The sequence below is a fragment of the Quercus suber genome, unplaced genomic scaffold, assembly GCF_002906115.3.
Source record: "Quercus suber isolate HL8 unplaced genomic scaffold, Cork oak 2.0 scaffold_442, whole genome shotgun sequence".
Classification (NCBI taxonomy): domain Eukaryota; kingdom Viridiplantae; phylum Streptophyta; class Magnoliopsida; order Fagales; family Fagaceae; genus Quercus; species Quercus suber.
Window position 1 is genome coordinate 525,863 of NW_027069893.1, and position 21,067 is coordinate 546,929.

A 21,067-nucleotide genomic window follows, 5' to 3' on the forward strand; every position below is an offset into this window, starting at 1 on the left:
ATAGTATTGTAACTTATAGTGGATCTCTTCTAACTTACATCACTTTTTGATGAAGTAGTCTAAATGCAATAGTCTTCACAAGAACACTCTAGATCTCTAATGGAAATTGGAGATGCAGTTTGGTACAAAACCCTTGGGGCATAGTCTTGTAGCAACTTCTCTTACTTTCAGAGTGTTCTCCCCTTGTGTTATAATGACCTAAAAAGGTTTTTTTGTACGTCTTGGAACTCTAGTGCTTGGATTCCTAGGCCACTTGGTCATCATGAGCTATAGATTGAAAAAAGTCAGTAAAATCACATCTCAATTGGTTGACTAAAGTTGAGTTTGGAGTTGAGGTTTTATTAATCTCGATCGGTCGACTTGTAATCGAGGCCACAAAACCTCATCTTCTTCAGTAATTTCTTGAGTTGTTTTCAAGTGTTTTCAATGTAGAACTTTAACCCGCTATTTAGACACTAGTTAGAATATTACAACTCAATTAGATCAAAAAAGCATTTTGAATTTGCCAAATCTTAACGTAAATGACCCTAATAATTGTGAATAAACCGAAAATGAAAGCTAGGTGCACTTCATTTATATGATATACTAATACTCCCTCAATTTCAAATTTTTAGTCCTCTATTCTATTTTAGAATGTCCCAAAATGAAGTCCTCCTTCCAAAGTTAAGGGAAAATTACATTTTACTGACCTAAAATATACATTTGATTACACTTTGCACCACAAACTTTTCGAATGTGCGTTTTGTACCCTAAACTAGACATTTGTTATGCTTTGCACCTTGATGTTAAGTTGACGTTAACTTAGATGGAAAAATATAACATCACGTGAAAAGACTCAATTACCCATATTCTCAATCCCTTAAAAACAAATGAGAAATTACACTTTACTATCTTAAACTATACTCTCGATTACACTTTGCATCATAAACTTTGGATTTCCATCTATATTAATAGCAAACTTGATGTTGGGATGCAAAATGTAATAAGGATCATAGTTTAGAGTGCAAAACATGCATTCGAAAAGTTTGGAGTGCGTAGTGTAATCTGAAGTATAATTTAGGCCCTGGTAAAGTGTAATTATCCCCAAAATTAATAATAAAATTCTAGTCTTACCCTATACTTTATTTAAAAAGTTAATGTCATTCTTTTTTTTATAGTTTAAATTAATAAGGGTAGTTTTGAAATTTCCACATTTGTCACTGATAAAAAAATGCATTAAATGATATTTCTAAAAAATATTGGATTTTTAAAACATGAGCAACATTTTGGGACGGGTGGAGTACTATCCAAGGACTATTGAGAATGACAATTGGCCAAATAGGCAAATACAATTTCAGATTACAGCGTTGGTTCAGCATTGTAATCCAAATTCTAAACGTATTTAAAATAGGAAAACTTGATATATAGTAGTAATGAAATAACCAAGTTAGGTCAAGAATGATATCGTTGGAATTTGGAAATATTTCATTGAAGGATTATTGAGTGACAATTGGCCAAACCCAATTTCAGACTGTTGCGTTGGTTCCATATTGTAATCAAGAGAGTCAATCTCGTACTGGAGGCTACACTAGTTTGACCAGTGGAACGATATATTTCGGTACTGGTTAATACCAGTGTACTGTTTAAGGTCTACTGTTATATATATGTGTGTGTGTGTGTGTGTGTGTGTGTGTGTGTGTGTGTATGTATGTATGTATGTGTGTGTGTGTGTATGTATGTATGTATGTGTGTGTGTGTATGTATATTATAATAAATATAAAAGCTTACCATGAAACATTTCCCCAATTCTAAACAAATTATTCATGGTTTTAGACTTTAGCATCAATTAAAGAAAAAAAAAATACACAATACAAAAAATAGAAAGTTTAAATGTTCATTACATACTAAGAAAACAAATAATACTAATAAGTTAATGCAAATAAGTTATCATTCTGCCCTAACAAAAATTCAAAAATTACAAAACTAAAAAAAAAAAAAAAAAACTTTTTTCTATACCTGCCGGTACGCCCGATACAAGCTGGAATTGCCCAAAATTGGCCAGTATGGTCAGTACATGACCTGTGCGGCCGGTATTTAAATTAGTACGAAACGTTGACATTTCGATACCAGTATACATATCGGTACGACCGGTATCGGTACGACCGGTATCGGTACAGTATTAATTACCTTGATGTGGCATTTGGTACGGGGAAATCCACATTACTCCTAGTATCCAGATTTCTAAGAATGTAGCTATTCTTATGTTTGGTTTATTCCTAGGCTTAAATGAATTATTTATTTTTCCCATTCTATCCTTAGATTTGAATGTGAACTACCAAGTCATTTAAAAAAGAGGGTTAAAATTGTCAATTTATAAAAAATACAATTTCCTTTAAGCTTGGAAATCTGGATTTCCACCTGTTTTAAAGGGAATCCACATTCCTATTGAGAGGGGTTTAAGGGGGGAATCCACATTCCCTTTGCATCTGATTCCTTAGCATGATTTGCAACAAATCATGGGAATCTTTAAACATTCCTAAGAATTCTAAAACATTACCCTGTACCAAACGCCACATGATTGTAATCCAAATTCCAAAGGTATTCAAAATAGGAACACATGACATATAATAGTAGTAATTAAATAACCAAGTTAGGTCAAGAACAATACCGTTGGAAATTGGAAATATTTCATTGAAGGACTATTGAGAGTGAGAATTGGACAAACACAATTTCAGGCTACCGCATTGGTTCCACATTGTAATCCAAATTCCAAAGATATTCAGAATAGGAAAACGTGATATAAAGTAGTAATTAAATAACCAAATTAGGTTAAGAACAATATCGTTGGAATTTGAAAATATTAAATTGAAGGACTATTGAGATTTGAGAGTGACAATTTTTTTTTTTGAGAATGGAGGGTGACAATTAACCAAACATAATTTCAGGATGGCGCATTAGTTCCGCATTGTAATCCAAATTCTAAAGGTATTCAAATTTGGAAAACGTGAAATATAGTAGTAATTAATTGACCAAGTTAGGTCAAGAATTCTGCTCAAAAAAAAAAAGTTACTCCGTACGTCAAGAACAATATCATTAGAAATTGGAAATATTTCGTTGATATCCAATAGAAAAATTCCATTTGTTTCTTCGTGGACGAAAACTTATTAATTCCTTAAGGCGGAAGTTGAACGCAATCAATTTTGCAATTCCAGCAAAAGAAAAGGAACTGATATCATTGAAAATGGTTAAATTCAGCAGTAAATGATTACCCGTGATAAATAGAGACGAAGAGGGTTGGACATCCTTTTCTATTTTCAATCATGACTTAAAATCTCATTGGTTATTATGTGTTCTTGAGCGAGTCTTTCATACTTGGAAAATATTCACCCTTCCCCTACGGCAAGCCAAAAATTATTATTAAAAAAAAAAACTTTTTTTTTTTTAAAATTTTTTTTTTATACTTAGATATGATATGACTGTAGATTAAAAGAACTCAAAATGGTATTTATACCACATCGTAGTGCCCCTACACCATATATTAGCAATCCGAACGGTAATAAAAAGGATTCCTGATGGCTAGCCAAGGAAAACAGTCAAAACATGTTTCACTCGCACTTTTAGTTGCATGCTGGTTTGCTTTGCTATCCTCCTGCAAGGCTAATCCAATATCAAACACAGAAATTGAGGCTCTACTCAAATGGAAAGAAAGCCTCCCAGACCAACCAATTCTGAAGTCATGGGTAGCACACACCAGTTCCTCTGCTTCAAGTCCATGCAAATGGCGTGGAATAGCGTGCAACAATGAAGGAAGCATAACTGAAATAAACCTTCCATACGCAGGACTGAGAGGTAACCTCCAAAACTTAGATTTCTCTTCCTTTCCAAACCTTCTTCACCTTGATCTCAGTGTGAACAAACTCACAGGCACCATACCAACAAACATTGGCACACTTTCCAAACTCCAATATCTTGACCTTTCCACAAATTCCTTCAACGGCTCATTACCTCTTTCTCTTGCTAATCTCACTCGGGTTTATGAGCTTGATGTTTCCCAAAACAATATAACTGGTGAACTAGACCGGCGTTTATTCCCTAATGGAACCAGTCTGTCCAAAACAGGCCTCCTTAGTCTCAAAAGTTTTGTCCTCCAAGATACTAAGCTTGGTGGTAGAATTCCTGAAGAAATAGGAAATTTGAAATACCTGGTTCTACTAGCCCTTGATGCAAATTACTTTTGTGGTCCAATCCCTCCATCCATAGGTAATTTAAGTGACTTAACCACACTTTACCTTGGCCTAAATGAGCTTTCAGGAAAAATCCCCGTTAGTTTTGGGACTTTAAAACTAACACATTTGTCCCTGTTGATTAACCGATTATCTGGTTCTGTACCAGAAGAAATAGGAAACCTTTCTTCGTTAGTTAATCTGCATCTGGCTTTTAACAACTTCACTGGCCAGTTACCCCAACAAATGTGTCAAGGTGGAAAGCTTGTCAACTTTACTGCAGTCTTTAACAATTTCACTGGTCCTATCCCAGTTAGTCTTAAAAACTGCCGAACCTTGTATAGGGTTCGGCTTGAACATAACCAACTGACAGGATATATAGACCAGGATTTTGGAGTGTACCCAAATCTCACTTATATTGATTTGAGTTACAACAGGTTGCGAGGTAAACTCTCACCAAATTGGGGAGAATGCCAAAACTTGACAGCGCTGAAATTTGCTGGGAATATGATAAGTGGTAAAATCCCCAAAGAGATTGTTCAATTGAGCAAAATGGGATATCTTGACCTTTCTTCCAATCAATTGTCTGGTGAAATACCAGCAGAAATTGGAAAGTTATCCAAATTATTAAAGCTAATCTTGAAAGACAACAAGCTTTCTGGTGAGATACCCGCAGGAATTGGAGGGCTGTCCAATTTGGACTCTCTTGACCTTTCCATAAATATGCTTGGTGGACCAATTCCAGGTCAAATAGGGGATTGTTGGAAGCTGCAAAGTTTATCTTTGAGCAAGAATTACTTGAATGGGACGATTCCTTACCAAATTGGTAATCTTCAAGCCTTACAAGATCTCGATTTGAGTTTCAATTCACTGATGGGAGGAATACCGCCCAAGCTTGGCAGCCTTTCCGATTTGGAATACTTGAACCTCTCCAACAATAACCTCAATGGTTTAGTCCCCACTTCGCTGGGCAGCATGGTGAGCTTGATAAGCATAAACCTGTCAAACAACAATTTGGAGGGTCCTCTTCCTGAGGGCAAAATCTTTCAGTTAGCTATGCCAGAGGCTTTCAGTAACAACAAAGATCTATGTGGTGAAATTCAAGGTTTGCGACCTTGCTATGCCTCAGTTATCAAGAAGGTTGGCGGAAATATGAAAAGCAAACTCGTCATAATCTTTGTTGCTTCTTTTGTTGGTGCATTGTTACTCTCAATTACGTCTGTCGTGATTTTTTTAATTCTCAGAAAGAAGCACTCAAGAAATATGGTGAAAAATGAAAGACATTGTAGAAGCTTCAGAAAGAATCCATTCTCGATATGGTACTTTGATGGGAAGATTGTGTATGAAGACATTGTAGAAGCTTCAGAAAGCTTTGATGACAAGTATTGTATTGGGGTGGGGGTAACTGCAAAAGTTTATAAAGTGGAGATCCCAGGCGCTCAGGTGTTTGCAGTGAAGAAACTGAGGTCCATGGCCGAAGGCATAGAGAGTGAAATTATAAAAAATTTTACTAGTGAGGTGGCAGCTTTAACAGAAATAAGACATCGAAACATTGTAAAGCTTTTGGGGTTTTGTTTCCATGAAGTGCACTCATTTTTGGTCTATGAGTTCATGGAAAGAGGAAGCTTAGTGGATATGTTGTGCAGCGAAGGAGCAAAGCAACGGAGCTAGACTGGCCAACTAGGATACGAGTAGTTAAAAGTGTAGCCTGTGCTTTATCTTATATGCATCATGATTGTGTTCCACCTATAATTCATCGTGACATCTCGAGCAAGAATATATTGTTGAGCTCAGACCTTGAAGCCTATGTATCGGATTTTGGCATTGCAAGGTTCTTGAAGCCTGATTCATCTAATTGGACAACAATTGCAGGCACTTATGGTTATCTTGCCCCAGGTAAGCTTCAAAGCTTTTCCTCGATGGATTTTTGCTTGAATTTGACATGCTTATTTTAGAACTTTAATTTATGTCCATTACGTGCATCTTATTGTTTGTTATATATTTATGGAACAAAAAATCTCATTGCACGCTCCCTATACATTTGAAATCAATTAAAACACAATTTTTAAGGATGTGGAATCATGTTTTAAAAACATAATTTTCAGTCATGTGGTAGTGTGTATATTATCAGGAGCGGCTTGATGCATTTGGGAGCCTAAAGCGAAAATTGATTATCTTATTTTAGATGCAAAATTACTACTAATTAACTTGAACTACGTAGAATTTTTTCTTTTTTTAGAAATTTTATAGATAGAAAAAATTTGACAAAATTTTTCATACTTGTTGATGTGGTAGATTGATAGTGGTAAGTAAAAGAGTGGTGTTAAAGGTAAACTTAGATGTGAACTAGTAAAAGGTTGCTAACTAAACTCTTATTATTATTCTTATTTTTTTTTAGAAGTAAAATATTCACAATAATTTTTTAAAACAAATCCTAGGTTTTAAGTTGGTTTTTGTTTTCTATTTGAAAATATTACTATAATTAATTTTTTTGCCTTCAATAACAGGTTGTAACAACCTGCTACTTAGCATTTGTTATAAAAGTGTTATGAAAAATATTGTGAACATTGATTTGTTATAAAAGTGTTGTGAAAAATATTGTGAACATTGCATTTTTCTCTATTTTTTTATTTCTTTTTCGTCTAGTAAAAAAAATATTATTTTATTTATAGATTATAATTAACCCTATTGGTTAAAATTTGGGGGCCTTTTTTTTTTTACTTGGGGCCTTAGGCGACCGCTTCTCTTGCTCCACCATTTAGCCGGCCCTGTATATTATGAGTGTATAATAAGGAGCATGTGACTATCATTGCTCTTTATGGAGTGATTAAAGTTACATCCTAATTGATGGCTCATTTTTTTGGGCAAATTTTATGCGAGGGATGCCTCATATATTTAATAGGTATTAAACAACCATTTAGCTAAAGATTTATTTATTTACCAAGAACTAAATTTATAATTACGTAGAATTACAATCTCCATTTTTTATACACCACGTTTGATTTTTTGCAGAGCTAGCTTACACAATGGTAGTGACTGAAAAATGTGACGTTTACAGTTTTGGTGTTTTGGTACTTGAAGTTCTAATGGGAAAGCATCCAGGCGAACTCATTACTACTCTAAATTCCTCAACTAGTACAAGCGTCCCCTTTAAAGATGTGTTAGATGATCGTCTCTCACCTCCCAAAAGTCTAAAGATTGCCAATGAATTAGCTCTTATGCAAAATTTAGCACTTTTATGTTTACGTGCCAATCCTCAATCTCGCCCAACCATGCGTAGCGTGTGTAGGCAGTTGGAGATGTAGGCTGCTACTAGCTAAAAATCATCTTAGTCTCTCTTGACCATTGCGATACTTGTGCATGGCATTTGTGCATGTCTTCTTTGGTATATATGTATGTATGTATGTCCGTAGAACCAATAAAAATATGTGACGCAGACTTAATGGGTCATGGGAGAATGTATTGTTATTTGTTAATTTTCCTTTAATGCATAAAAGGTTGAGGACCTTTTGAATAAATTCATTGTGTATTAGAGTCCTGTGAAGTTTGACTGAAATGCAATTTTTTTGTTTTGATATAAAATAGAAATAATACTCTAGCCGAACATCTTTCATACTAAGTCTCAATGATCCTCTTCCATAACATCTCTCTCTCATTCTCGTTTAAACTATTGCCTTTATCTTCTCAAATTGTATCCACTTATTACTTTTGTGGCTTAGTTTTAGCTTTGATCTTATGAAATTGTATTTACTTCTAATGGGCGGGGCCCACACTTTTTTGTCCTGGATTTGGTACACTTTACTTTTTGTTGGTGATTTTTCATCACCTGTGTACATGAGTTCAGACCATTTTTCTATGAATCTTTTTTTTTTTTTTTGGCTGAATCATTTTTCTTTGAAATATTTTTTGAAATAATGTCATGTACTCATATATGCAACAGCAATTTTATACTCACTAAAATTAACATTTAAATTCAGGTCCCAACATTATAGAAAATAATGACAGAAACTTGACTAATCGGGAAAGAGAATCGGGTATTCATGAATAAAATTATCGAGTTAGATTCGGCCATACCCGACTCATACCCGATCCATGACCATCTCACATGTCTGAAATCATGTTTTTGCATAAGTGTGTGTACTGTGTACGAGACTGTGTAACTCTATGTAAAACCATAATTAGACCTTCATTTTATGACTAGTACACACTAAACTCATGACTTATCTGGCTCGCTTTGAACTGAAGTGTCTGTCATCTTCCACAACGAACACCACAAGCTTTATAAAGCCTTAAACCCTTCCAACCGTTAAACCTCTCCCCATTAACGGTCATCATCCATGGCATCCCTCTCACCACTCTCTCTTCCTCACCATCTCAAAATCTCTGCCCTCAAATTTCCAAAAATTTACACAAAACCCATTCTCATACTATGCAAAGCCTCAGTCTCAGAGACACATTCCTCAGAGTCCGTATCCGGACCCGACGGAACCGGGGCTCCCGCCCCGACCTGAGGCCAGAAATTCCTTGAACACCAGTTGTCCCTTGAGTCCATGACCGAAAAGAAAGCTGAGACCAAGAAGAAGAAGAAGATGATGAAGAAAGAGAAGGTCTTGAAGGTTTCAATGGTGGTGGCTACTTGTTACGGGTGTGGGGCTCCGTTACAGACTTCGGATTCGGATGCTCAGGGTTATGTGGACATCGAGACCAATGAATTGGTATGAATTGTTTTTGTCAGTACTTTTTAAGAGCTGGAGTAAGTGTTTTGTGATTATACTGTAATGGGTTGTTGAAAAAAATTGAATTTGAAAGCTTTTTCTGTGGTGGGTATGTCAAAGTTTGAAACAATGTTGAATTGTAATAAGTCCTTTTATTGCTTTTCAAACAAAAGTTTATGAATTGCCCAGTAAGTGGGTTATGTGGTCTGAATTGCTTTTGCGTAGTACTTTTGATTTTGCTCTTTGAAAGTGTTGCTTTTTAAGAGGGAATATATATAATCGCTTGAATGAGAATGAAAAGTAAGTGATTTTGGGATAATATGGTAATGGGCAATTTGCAAATTTAATTTAGCCAAAGAGCTCAACCTGTTGGCACCTTGGTGTTCCAAGACATCCAAGGTTCAAATCCCCCTCCCCATTGTAACTATCGAATTATTCAAAAAAAAAAAGTTGCAAATTGAATTTTAAATGCCTTTTGCTTTGGCAGGGTATGTCAAAGTTTGAACCTTGAAGCAATATTATAAGCCCCTTCATTGATTTTTCAAGCAAAATTTCCTTTTGTTGCTATTATTGCTAAGCCCAAATTTTGCTTTTCTTTTTTCTTAGAAAGACTAGAAATTAACTTTGACGATTGGTTATGAATTGCTGTCTCAAAGAATGATTTGTTTACTGGGCATTATTTCNTCTACACAGTACACACACTTATGCAAAAACTGATTTCAGACATGTGAGATGGTCATGGATCGGGTATGAGTCGGGTATGGCCGAATCTAACTCGATAATTTTATTCATGAATACCCGATTCTCTTTCCCGATTAGTCAAGTTTCTGTCATTATTTTCTATAATGTTGGGACCTGAATTTAAATGTTAATTTTAGTGAGTATAAAATTGCTGTTGCATATATGAGTACATGACATTATTTCAAAAAATATTTCAAAGAAAAATGATTCAGCCGCTTAACTCTATCCAAGATGAAGTTAACATCCAGCGGAGAACCTGGATGTTTAATTGGAATCCCAAGATATTTACCCAAATTTGGGGTTGAGGCGAAACCCAATACATCGCAAAGAGACTCCCTACTATCTCTATCCACATTTGGAGAGAAGAACACCCGAGACTTCACTTCACTAATAGATTGACCAGATTTGCTACAGAATGTATCAAGTGCATCCCTGATGGCCACACAATTGCTAAGATCAGCTTTAGCAAATAACACCACATCATCTGCAAACAAAAGGTGGGACAAAGGTAACCCTCCCCGAGAAGTTTTCACAGGATCCCAAAGCTTCTGACTACACTTCCCCTCTATAAGATGGCCAAGATATTCCATGCATAAAATAAATAGATAAGGAGACAATGGGTCCCCTTGTCTAATTCCTCTCGAAGGAAAGAAAGGATCAAGACTACCACCATTAAAAAGCACAGAGGATGAAACCGAGCACACACAGCTCATGATGAGATTAACTAACTCTTGGGGCAGATTTATCTCCATAAGCCTTTCTCGGATAAAACTCCACTCTAACTTATCGTAGGCTTTTTCAAAATCTATCTTAATTGCCATGTACCCTACGGCGCCTTTCTTTCTGCTGATCGAGTGGATTAATTCTTGGACAATGATAGCATTATCTATCCCTTTCCTACCAGGGACAAAAGCTGATTGGAGAGGGGAAACAAGCTTCTCCAAATGAGGTCTAAGGCGAGCTACAATAATCTTTGTAACTATTTTATATACTGTGTTACAGAGACTAATAGGCCTGTAATTACCAAGAGTTTCAGGCCCTTGAATTTTCGGAATAAGCACAATGTGTGTCCGATTTAGATACTCCGGCATTTTTTTTGAGGCGAAAATTTGCTTAACTTCCCTAATCACTGATTCTCCCACTGATGGCCAAAAGGATTGGAAAAACCCCGCATGGAGCCCATCCGGGCCAGGGGCTTTATCCGCTTTCATTGACCATAACCCTACCTTAATTTCTTCATCAGTAACACTGGACCACAAACTGTCTCTTTCCTCATCACTCAAACTGGCCAACCCTATACAAACTGGACTAGTCTGCCGATAAGAAGAAATAAGGGAGGAAGAATAAATATCACAGAACCCCCTACGAATAAACTCCATTACCTCCGCTTCATTGTTGATCCACTCCCCCACACTATTTTTAATAGCAGTAATCCGGTTTCTATTCCTCCTCACTAAGGTAGACACATGATAAAAAGACGTATTTCGATCCCCCTGAACCATCCAATTCACCCGAGATTTGAGAGCCCATAATTCGTGTTCTTGATTAAGAATCACTTCCAACTCATGCATAAGATTTTTTTCAAGCTCTAATAGATAGCTCGAAGGCCTGGTAGCAATAATCCTTTGAATCCCGTTCAAACGAGCTCTTACCCGATTCTTCTTAGAAAAAATATTACCAAAATGCTCCCTATTCCAGACAGTAGCATCAACAGCAAATTTTTTAATGGCTTCATGAAGATGGGTGGGTTGTCTCCAAGCCTGAGACACAACCTGAGGAAAGGATACATCCGATAGCCAATATCTCTGAAATTTGAAGGGGCGATCAAGTTGAATCCTGTTTTGAGGCATTGTTTCTAGAAGCACAGGACAATGATCGGAATGGCATCTAGTAAGATGAGTAACTCTAGCTTCCGGGTAGATAAGATACCAGTCTGGATTTACAAAAATTCTGTCAATCCTCTCCTGAATGAGGTCCTGAATTTCCCTGCCATTAGTCCATGTAAACCTTGGTCCAGAGAAGCCTAGGTCCACCATGTTGCATTTATCCAAGCAATCCTTAAATAAAAGAGCCCGATTTACACTAACCACTCTGCCCCCAAACTTATCCGCACCAGTGAGAGGCTCATTAAAATCCCCCGCAATGACCCAAGGCAAATTATGAAGATCAGCTACATTAGATAAATTATTCCACAAAATACGTCTTTCCGCACTTCTAGGACTAGCATACACAGCAGAGAACATCCAACTAGAGTTAGAGGAGCGTACCTTCACTGTGGAGTGAATCTCTTGCTCCGAGCTAGCCAGAAAAGATACTTCAACTCTGTCTGAGTTCCATAAGAGCCATAATCCCCCAGCTCGACCAATAGTCTCAGTATGGATGGCACCATCAAACGGTAGCTTGTCTGTGATATCCCGAGCTCTATCTCCACCAATGTGGGTTTCCGTAACCACAAAAATATCTGGATCATGTTGTCGAACAAGATCACGCACATAGTCTTGAAAATTGGGCTTCAAGGCGCCCCTACAATTCCATACAATTATACTCATATCTAACAAAAGGATGAAAAAAGACCCACAGACTTCTTCAAAGGGATGGAGGACCCACACCTTTGTCTTCCTCAAAATCCATCTGCTCTGCCGCACCATGGCCTAACATCAGCCTCTCCTTGGCACCACTCACACACTGATCCCTTGCACTAAGTTCTGCCTTTTCTATGTTAGCTTTGGATTGGGATTGCTCACCTTCCCCTCGCTCCAAAGAAACAGAGGATGCTTGAATTCCCATGGCCGCTTGAGCTTTTGTCTGGTTCTCTTCAAGACACCCACGGCTTTGATGGCCATCAACACTAGAGCTCGCCGAATGCCCACAAGACATAGCATTGAAGTTAAAATTTCCATACCCATTATCACTCTGTTTATCTAAAAAAGAACTCCTCACAGATGTGTTTGCTCCTTTGACTACGAAGTTAGCTGCCCCTTTTATAGTCCCAGTTAAAAAACCCTTATTCCTGGCAATTCCCTTCTTGCCCCTAACAGAGAGGCTTGACTCATTTTTTGGGCTACTATTTTTAACGTGGGGCTGTCCAGAACTTTGGCTTGTGTGATTCGGCCTATTGGTAATTGACTGAACCGTATTGGCCATTTGGGCCTCAAATGGGCTAAGATCCATTGCCACCTTCCTTTTACTTTCCCTGTGAGCAACTTCATTAGGCCCAAATTTTCCTAAGCCTTTCATCTGGAGAGTGCTCTGATCAGTGGGGACCACATTCTTTGTCACCTTACTCCCATTTTTTTTACGTGAAACCATAATCCACGGCCCATACACGTCCTTAGCACTGTCCACTAACGTGTCCTTTTCCACTAACCCCTCGTACGATCCACTGTCCTTCGACGTGCTCGACGTGTTGCCTGAGTTGGCAGGAACATGCACAACGTCTTCTTGGTTCACCGTCTTGTCCTTTTTCTCCTCTGTCTCCCTCACCTGAGAAGCATTTATCCGAACAACATATGGGCAATTTTCACGACGGTGACCAATCCTACCGCATGAAAAACATAATCTTTGAATTCCTTCGTAGCACACAGGTTGCTCCTTTCCCCCAATGAGGAGAGCTGTGGTCAGCGGCTTACCAACATCCACTTGAATACACAGCCGTGCAAACCGTCCCCTGGATTCAGTAGCTGTGTGTGTATCTATTCTTAACACCTTACCAATGGCGTTCCCAATGAGTTGGAGAGCTTCAACGTGATAATATTCAATGGGAAGCTCGTTCAACCTCACCCAGATAGCCACCGACGAAATGTTTGCCTCGGCTGGTTTAAAATTTGGTTCCCATGGTCTAATGGATAAGAAGTTTTCTCCTATAAACCATGGGCCATTTCTAAGCACTGCCTCACAGTCCTCCTTAACAGCAAAACGGACAAGGAAAAAATCCTGACCGAGGTCTACGCAGTCAATCTTTCCTACTGGCTTCCAAAGAGACATCAGTCTATTATGGAGGAATGAAAACCCAACAGCTCTTCCATAGACTTTGACAATAAGGCTTTTACTCCAGGGAGACCGGATGCGGGTCTTCAGCTCTTTCGAAAAAGGAACAGCAACAAGACCCTCTCTAAGATTAGAGAGCTCCTCATCCGCTTCCTCCTCTGCCTCCATTAGTTCAGAGAAGTTGAAAGCTTGAACATAAGCACCGGGTATCTCTCCCACAAGCTTATCTCTGAACGAAAGAGGGTGTCTAGTAATCCCAGGACTCGAAGGAAAGGAGTTTATGCCTTCCCTCATATGGCTCTCGAACTCGCCGTGACTCACATCCTTTACTTTTTTAATACTACGTGTTAACTCTGCTTCTTCCTCTCTAGAGAGAGTAGGAGCACTCATTAGCTGAATCATTTTTCTTTGAAATACTTTTTGAAATAATGTCATGTACTCATATATGCAACAGCAATTTTATACTCACTAAAATTAACATTTAAATTCAGGTCCCAACATTATAGAAAATAATGACAGAAACTTGACTAATCGGGAAAGAGAATCGGGTATTCATGAATAAAATTATCGAGTTAGATTCGGCCATACCCGACTCATACCCGATCCATGACCATCTCACATGTCTGAAATCAAGTTTTTGCATAAGTGTGTGTACTGTGTACGAGACTGTGTAACTCTATGTAAAACCATAATTAGACCTTCATTTTATGACTAGTACACACTAAACTCATGACTTATCTGGCTCGCTTTGAACTGAAGTGTCTGTCATCTTCCACAACGAACACCACAAGCTTTATAAAGCCTTAAACCCTTCCAACCGTTAAACCTCTCCCCATTAACGGTCATCATCCATGGCATCCCTCTCACCACTCTCTCTTCCTCACCATCTCAAAATCTCTGCCCTCAAATTTCCAAAAATTTACACAAAACCCATTCTCATACTATGCAAAGCCTCAGTCTCAGAGACACATTCCTCAGAGTCCGTATCCGGACCCGACGGAACCGGGGCTCCCGCCCCGACCTGAGGCCAGAAATTCCTTGAACACCAGTTGTCCCTTGAGTCCATGACCGAAAAGAAAGCTGAGACCAAGAAGAAGAAGAAGATGATGAAGAAAGAGAAGGTCTTGAAGGTTTCAATGGTGGTGGCTACTTGTTACGGGTGTGGGGCTCCGTTACAGACTTCGGATTCGGATGCTCAGGGTTATGTGGACATCGAGACCAATGAATTGGTATGAATTGTTTTTGTCAGTACTTTTTAAGAGCTGGAGTAAGTGTTTTGTGATTATACTGTAATGGGTTGTTGAAAAAAATTGAATTTGAAAGCTTTTTCTGTGGTGGGTATGTCAAAGTTTGAAACAATGTTGAATTGTAATAAGTCCTTTTATTGCTTTTCAAACAAAAGTTTATGAATTGCCCAGTAAGTGGGTTATGTGGTCTGAATTGCTTTTGCGTAGTACTTTTGATTTTGCTCTTTGAAAGTGTTGCTTTTTAAGAGGGAATATATATAATCGCTTGAATGAGAATGAAAAGTAAGTGATTTTGGGATAATATGGTAATGGGCAATTTGCAAATTTAATTTAGCCAAAGAGCTCAACCTGTTGGCACCTTGGTGTTCCAAGACATCCAAGGTTCAAATCCCCCTCCCCATTGTAACTATCGAATTATTCAAAAAAAAAAAGTTGCAAATTGAATTTTAAATGCCTTTTGCTTTGGCAGGGTATGTCAAAGTTTGAACCTTGAAGCAATATTATAAGCCCCTTCATTGATTTTTCAAGCAAAATTTCCTTTTGTTGCTATTATTGCTAAGCCCAAATTTTGCTTTTCTTTTTTCTTAGAAAGACTAGAAATTAACTTTGACGATTGGTTATGAATTGCTGTCTCAAAGAATGATTTGTTTACTGGGCATTATTTCTGCACCCGTCATTTTTGGTAAATTGAGTTTATCAAATTGCATTAATTGGTTTTTGAATATTTGGAGTTGAGAGTTATAATAGAGTTCTTCCAGAATGTATGTGATTGTGCAGAAGAAGAAGCACCACCAGCTTAGAACTATTCTATGTGGACGGTGCCGGCTATTGTCTCATGGGCATATGATAACTGCAGTTGGTGGAAATGGAGGTTATTCTGGTGGGAAGCAGTTTGTGACAGCTGAGCAGCTTAGTGAGAAGCTGTCTCACTTACGCTATGAGAAGGCCTTGATTGTTAAACTGGCTAGTGCGGGCTATCTGACTTTCATTTTGATATGAAGTTAATGCATTATCTTGAAACCCCTAGAATATGATTAATATATGTAGTGGTGCCCTAGTTTTGGTATTGCTTTATCTGTGGAAGAATTTGAATTCCTGTCATTAAACTGCTGGTTTGTGGTTAGCTGGCTTATTACGTGAATGCTAATTTTCCTAGGCTTGCAAGTTTTTAATGAATATAGGCATTTGCTTTTGTAGAAGCAAAAATAATTTTCTTAAAACCTTTTCCTTTTATTTTGTGTTTTCCTTTGTAGGTTGGCAGTGGTTTTATTTTTATGGAGAATATTGTTCTCATAATGATCACCTGTGTAAATTATTTTAATTCAAGATTGTTAATTTGTGTGTCTTAAAAATAGAACAAGAAAGTGAAAGGAAGTAGGAGGAAGGAGAAAATTAGCATTCTGTGGTGCGCACACAGAATGCTAATTTGCTGAGTGAACATCAAGCTTAATACTACCGAGGCACTTCTTTAGCAATTGAGGCATCTCAGCATGTATGTGGACTAATGAGAATATCTTCTTTCTTTTGCCTTTCTGATATATTGTTCCTAAAAGTGAGTCTATTTCATTTTGTGTCATTGACATTAATGTTGTCTGTTTCCCAAACTGTACATGGTTCAATGAATACCTGAGAATGGCAAAGAAACCTTTCGTGTCTCACTTGTAGTGTAAAATTTTCAAGTTCAGATAACAAGTAGATCTTACATCATAGTAAATCATATATTGGTCAAAGGGTGTAACCCTCTGACAAAAAGATAGCCTAGAGACATTGGCTCAGGTGATAAAGTGGTTGGATTGGGGTAGGAAGGGGTCATAGTTTCATATTTACTGATGCATAAAAAGGAAAATTTATCAGAAAGATTGTCTCGTACGGTACAAATGACTCAAAGATGTGAATACAATCCACCATCAAATAACAATAGATCATAATTTTCGGCAATGATTATATATACAGTTTATTTTGGTGATCTCATATGACATAAATTCGTTAAGCATATAATAGGAATATTTCTCTAATTCTTTTTGTTAATCACTTTTAGGTTGATATTGTTGACTTCAATGGCAGCTTTTTGGCTCGTGTGCGTGATCTGGCTGGTGCAAATCCAATAATATTAGTTGTAACAAAGTTAAATAATCTACACATTGGTATTGAATACTGTCATATTGATGCATGGATTTTACTATAAACTGATTTAGATAACAATCATACTTTTCACTTTTAGGTTGATCTCCTACCAAAAGGGACTGATTTTAATTGTGTTGGTGATTGGGTAGTAGAGGCCACTACAAAGAAGAAGCTTAAGTAAGTTTGGACTCTTCTATTTTCTTTTCTTTTCCCCCCACCCCCCAAACAACATTGATTCTCTCTGCAAACCTTTTTTATTTTTACATCTTTATGCTACATTGTTACTTAAGTAGTTAAGTTCGCAAGAAGTCCTTATAAAGATTCGTGTGGCCCAAGTCTCACAGCTAGGATTAGGACTGATTCAATAAAGTTCAAGGTTCTTGTACAGTTTTTATTTTTTTATTAATTTTTTTATGACCACAAAAATATATGCAGCATGCTTGGAGTTGCAAACTTATAAGTTGGCTTATTTTTGCAGCGTTCTAAGTGTCCATCTGACAAGTTCAAAGTCTTTGGTTGGCATAGTGGGAGTCGCATCAGAAATTCAAAAGGAAAAAAAGGTTTTTCACTCAATCAACTCCCTTCCTAAAGCTACTGATATAACTGAATGAAAGAAAGTGGTTGCTGCTGGAAATAAATGGTATACTGATCTTCATTCATGGTTTTTTAGTGAAGATGAAAGATGTAACTAATTTTCAGGAAATATCTCCAAAGTCCAAATCAGTAACATTGATCTCCATTATGGGTGGGAGGCTCTTTTTCTTGGGACTTGGGTATGAGCATCTGACTTAGATGTGTCTCCAGATGTATGGTTTATCTAGTGCCTTAAATAGAGGATGTAGACTATTGAACCTGTGTCTTTATGAAACAAGCTGGAGGAAACCCTCAAGAGATGAGGTAGAAAAAATTCCCCTCCAGTGAGTGAAAATCTATTTTCTACATGTATTGTCAAAATGAAAAGACATGAAGGAGATGGACTTTCCTGAATGTCCTCTCACTTACACTATGCAATGCCAAACAGCTGCAAACCTCACAGTGAAATACCCTTATACTCCCCATCCATTGGGAGAATAATTAAGCAAGTGATAGCACAGAAAAATACTCAAACCTATGGCTTAGAGTTTAAAATGGGTTCACTGGGGTATGGGTATGGCTTATAGTTTAGTGAACCAGACACACAGAAGTCAATGTTGTATACATATAATAAATTGAACTATTGTAGAAACCCTTTTTAAAACTTTTTTTGATATCTTACATGTTGTCTTTATGAAGTTAATTCCTTGCTCATGATATAATATGTCATTTTCATCAGTATGAATATGGTGTTGTGTACACTGGATTTGGCTTATACTCAACAGCTGCTTGAAGCAATTTTTAGATATCTATTAGTTTTTTTTTTTTTTTTCCTCAACTTAATTTCTTGAGTTGATTTTTTGTTGCAAGGGTGTGATGTTTACATTCTGGTTAGTAAGTTTCTGAATTTGAAGCTCCCCATTGATGCACAGAGTAGGACCGAAAAGTGAAATGTTCTTACTGAACTATCAGGACATTGGTCCTTTTGTTTGAATTCTGCTCATAAAGATGAATATCTTTGAAAGGGAAAAATTGATTTTCTAATTTTTATCTCATCTCAACATTGTTTCAGCATTGATTCGGTTGTAAGTTAGGTTTGTTAGTTTTTCTATGAATTATTTATAAATTTAGGACAAAATGAGAGGCTGTGAAGCTAGTAACTAGTAGCAAGTCAGCTAATCAAAAATGAATTTTATATATTCTTCTATTGATTTACTATAGCTCAATTTGGACCTCCTCCCCAATAAGTATGGGGTGGAGCTGGAGGTTTAGATTTGGTTTTACAACCTGTTGAATTAATGTGTATCATACCAATTAAAAAATATCCATACTTGAATTTAATAATTATTTACTTTTCAAAAAAAACAAAAAGTCATACTTAATACCTGGAAATAGTGGCTGGCATGATATGTAGATTTACAGCATTTAAATATATGTGTGTTTATATATATATATACATCAGGGATCTTCTTTTCTTAATAAGATAATGTTTATTTGTACATCTCGTGGCATTGTTAAAGGAAACTCTTTTCCAGCCCTTTTACTTTTTAACTGGAGGCCAAAATTTAGTGGCTTCTTCTTTTTGCTTTTTATTTGTTGGTCCTTAGTTTTTTGGCTTTTAAGAGCTCTCATCAGTAGTTCTGTAATTAATCAAAATTAACATTTTACTGGTTGAGATAAGTGATTTTGCGCTTATGGTTGTTTATTTACCAATTTTACAAGGCTCAGCTAATGTTGGGAAATCTGCATTCATCAACGCTTTACTAGTATGTGAATTTAAAATTTCTATGTATTGTCATTAACATCATATATCATGGGTTTATAAAAAATTCAAATGAACTCAAGTTTCTTAATTGGAAGCGTTAACTAACAGCACTTACCCAATTATGTCACTCTTATGAGTTCTGATTTACCAAGGAATGCTACTGAAACTAATGAGAATTGTAATATATAAAGCTGGTGTTGTAAATGCAAAAGTGTGAATTTTGTGGTTGCAAAGCTGATAAATTAGAACAAACAGGTAGGGATAAGTAGAGATATCATTACTAGGTAGGTAGCCTTACCCCCAATGTTTCTGGAGAGATTGATTCTTGGACTCAAAAGTACAACCTGTTGCTTTTGGTAAAAGGTACTTGCCAGTGCACCAAGGCCTGACCTCTTGAAAAAAAAAAAATTTCGCCCTTATATACCTATTAACAAAAAGGGTAGCTGCTCCACTAATGGAACTGTATATGCACACCTGATTTCTGTGTTTTGTTATGGGCTAGGTAGTGACTAGTAATCATTTTGGAATCCCATTTCTTTTTGCATTCTTCTCTTGGCTAATGTTATGGGATAAGCTTTTACTCTCTAAATACAATAGTTCTTCCTCTTTGTTGAACTCTTTTATATTCTGATTCGGAAATGATAGGACAAAAGGATCCAGTTGCTGCAGCAGCGCAGAAGTACAAACCCATACAATCTGCTGTTCCTGGAACCACCTTAAGTCCAATTCAAATTAATGCTTCCCTAGGAGGAGGGGTAAGCCATTTATATTAAATGTCTATCTGTATGCTTTGTGTGCTGTTAGCATTTGTATTGTGATTCAATACGTAATTGTGTTTACTTATCTAAGCAGTTTTATTTCTTTGGTATTAACAGAGAATCTAGTTTGTGAAAATATTGAATTTTTTTTTTTTTAATTTCCTATTTCATGAACGGTATTTTTTGGCTTGTGCCGAAATTATTTGACACACCTGGAGTACATCTCCACCATAGGCAAGCTGCAGTGGTTCATTCAGAAGATCTACCTGTCCTTGCTCCCCAAAGCCGGCTTAGGGGTCACTCTTTTCCTGTATGTTTTCTTTGTATTTCCATGAATACTGCACAATCATTTATCACCCATTAATTTAGTTTTTTGTTCTACTATGACAGAATTCTCAGGTAGCCTCTGATAATGGGACAGCAAGCGAAATTCAATCCAATGACTTAAATGGGTTTTCAATATTTTGAGGAGGCCTTGTGAGAATTGATATTTTGAAGGTTTGGCTTGCACTTTCATGTATTTTAAGTTGTCAAACTTGATGTTCTACAATTTTCTTGGTTTTTTTTTTTTTTTTTTTTTTTTTTTTTTTCAGGTTCTCCCTGAAACATGCTTGACATTCTATGGGCCAAAGGCTTTGCGGATTCATATGGTACGCACAGATGAAGCAGATGAATTTTACCAGCTAATAAAGAAGCTAGTTCTTATTGTGCTTGCATTTGGTCCAAGTTTCTTTGGTGGCAATAATCTGGGTGTCGATTGTTTTATTGTTTATTTTTTTATCAGAAAAAAAAAAAAGAAATCTCATTGCATCAAAAGAGCAAAAACAGAATCCCCTGTACACAGGCTTTGTATCAGGAAAATCTGTAATGCTAGCAAAAAGTACATAAATCTAGAAATTCCTCTAAGCGGGTAAAGGAATGGCTACTCAAGGCAGCCATTCAATTGTTTGTTTTC

The 21,067-nt window shown here is 36.9% G+C and overlaps 3 protein-coding genes across 10 annotated transcripts in view; all 3 read left to right on the plus strand.

Annotated features, from left to right (window-relative positions):
* The window catches only part of LOC112029305 (uncharacterized), a 58,451-nt gene that overhangs the window by 31,244 nt on the left and 6,140 nt on the right, over positions 1 to 21,067 (plus strand). For 3 of the 8 annotated variants that reach the window (XM_065762112.1, XM_065762111.1, XM_065762105.1), the window contains exons 3-9: positions 16,931 to 17,016; positions 17,114 to 17,193; positions 17,495 to 17,576; positions 20,000 to 20,109; positions 20,331 to 20,422; positions 20,503 to 20,610; positions 20,706 to 20,762. Coding sequence is in view for 6 of the 8 variants with exons in the window: in XM_065762105.1 (XP_065618177.1) it covers positions 20,720 to 20,762 (43 nt within the window). In the remaining 2 variants the exon portion in view is untranslated. Of the gene's footprint in view, positions 1 to 14,769; positions 14,875 to 16,247; positions 16,385 to 16,930; positions 17,017 to 17,113; positions 17,194 to 17,494; positions 17,577 to 19,999; positions 20,110 to 20,330; positions 20,423 to 20,502; positions 20,611 to 20,705; positions 20,763 to 21,067 lie in introns of those variants that run through there. The other 5 variants (XM_065762108.1, XM_065762109.1, XM_065762110.1 and 2 more) reach the window with 5 other exon arrangements.
* LOC112025149 (MDIS1-interacting receptor like kinase 2-like) lies at positions 3,523 to 7,650 on the plus strand. The gene is given in 3 exon segments (XM_065762101.1): positions 3,523 to 5,843; positions 5,846 to 6,098; positions 7,215 to 7,650. Coding segments are annotated over 3 exon segments (2,838 nt in total). The 5' UTR covers positions 3,523 to 3,551; the 3' UTR covers positions 7,508 to 7,650.
* LOC112029296 (NO-associated protein 1, chloroplastic/mitochondrial) lies at positions 14,710 to 17,197 on the plus strand. The gene is made up of 5 exons (XM_065762096.1): positions 14,710 to 14,874; positions 15,670 to 15,855; positions 16,146 to 16,199; positions 16,931 to 17,008; positions 17,114 to 17,197. The coding sequence occupies exons 1-5, from the start codon at positions 14,710 to 14,712 to the stop codon at positions 17,195 to 17,197; spliced, it is 567 nt and encodes a 188-aa protein (XP_065618168.1).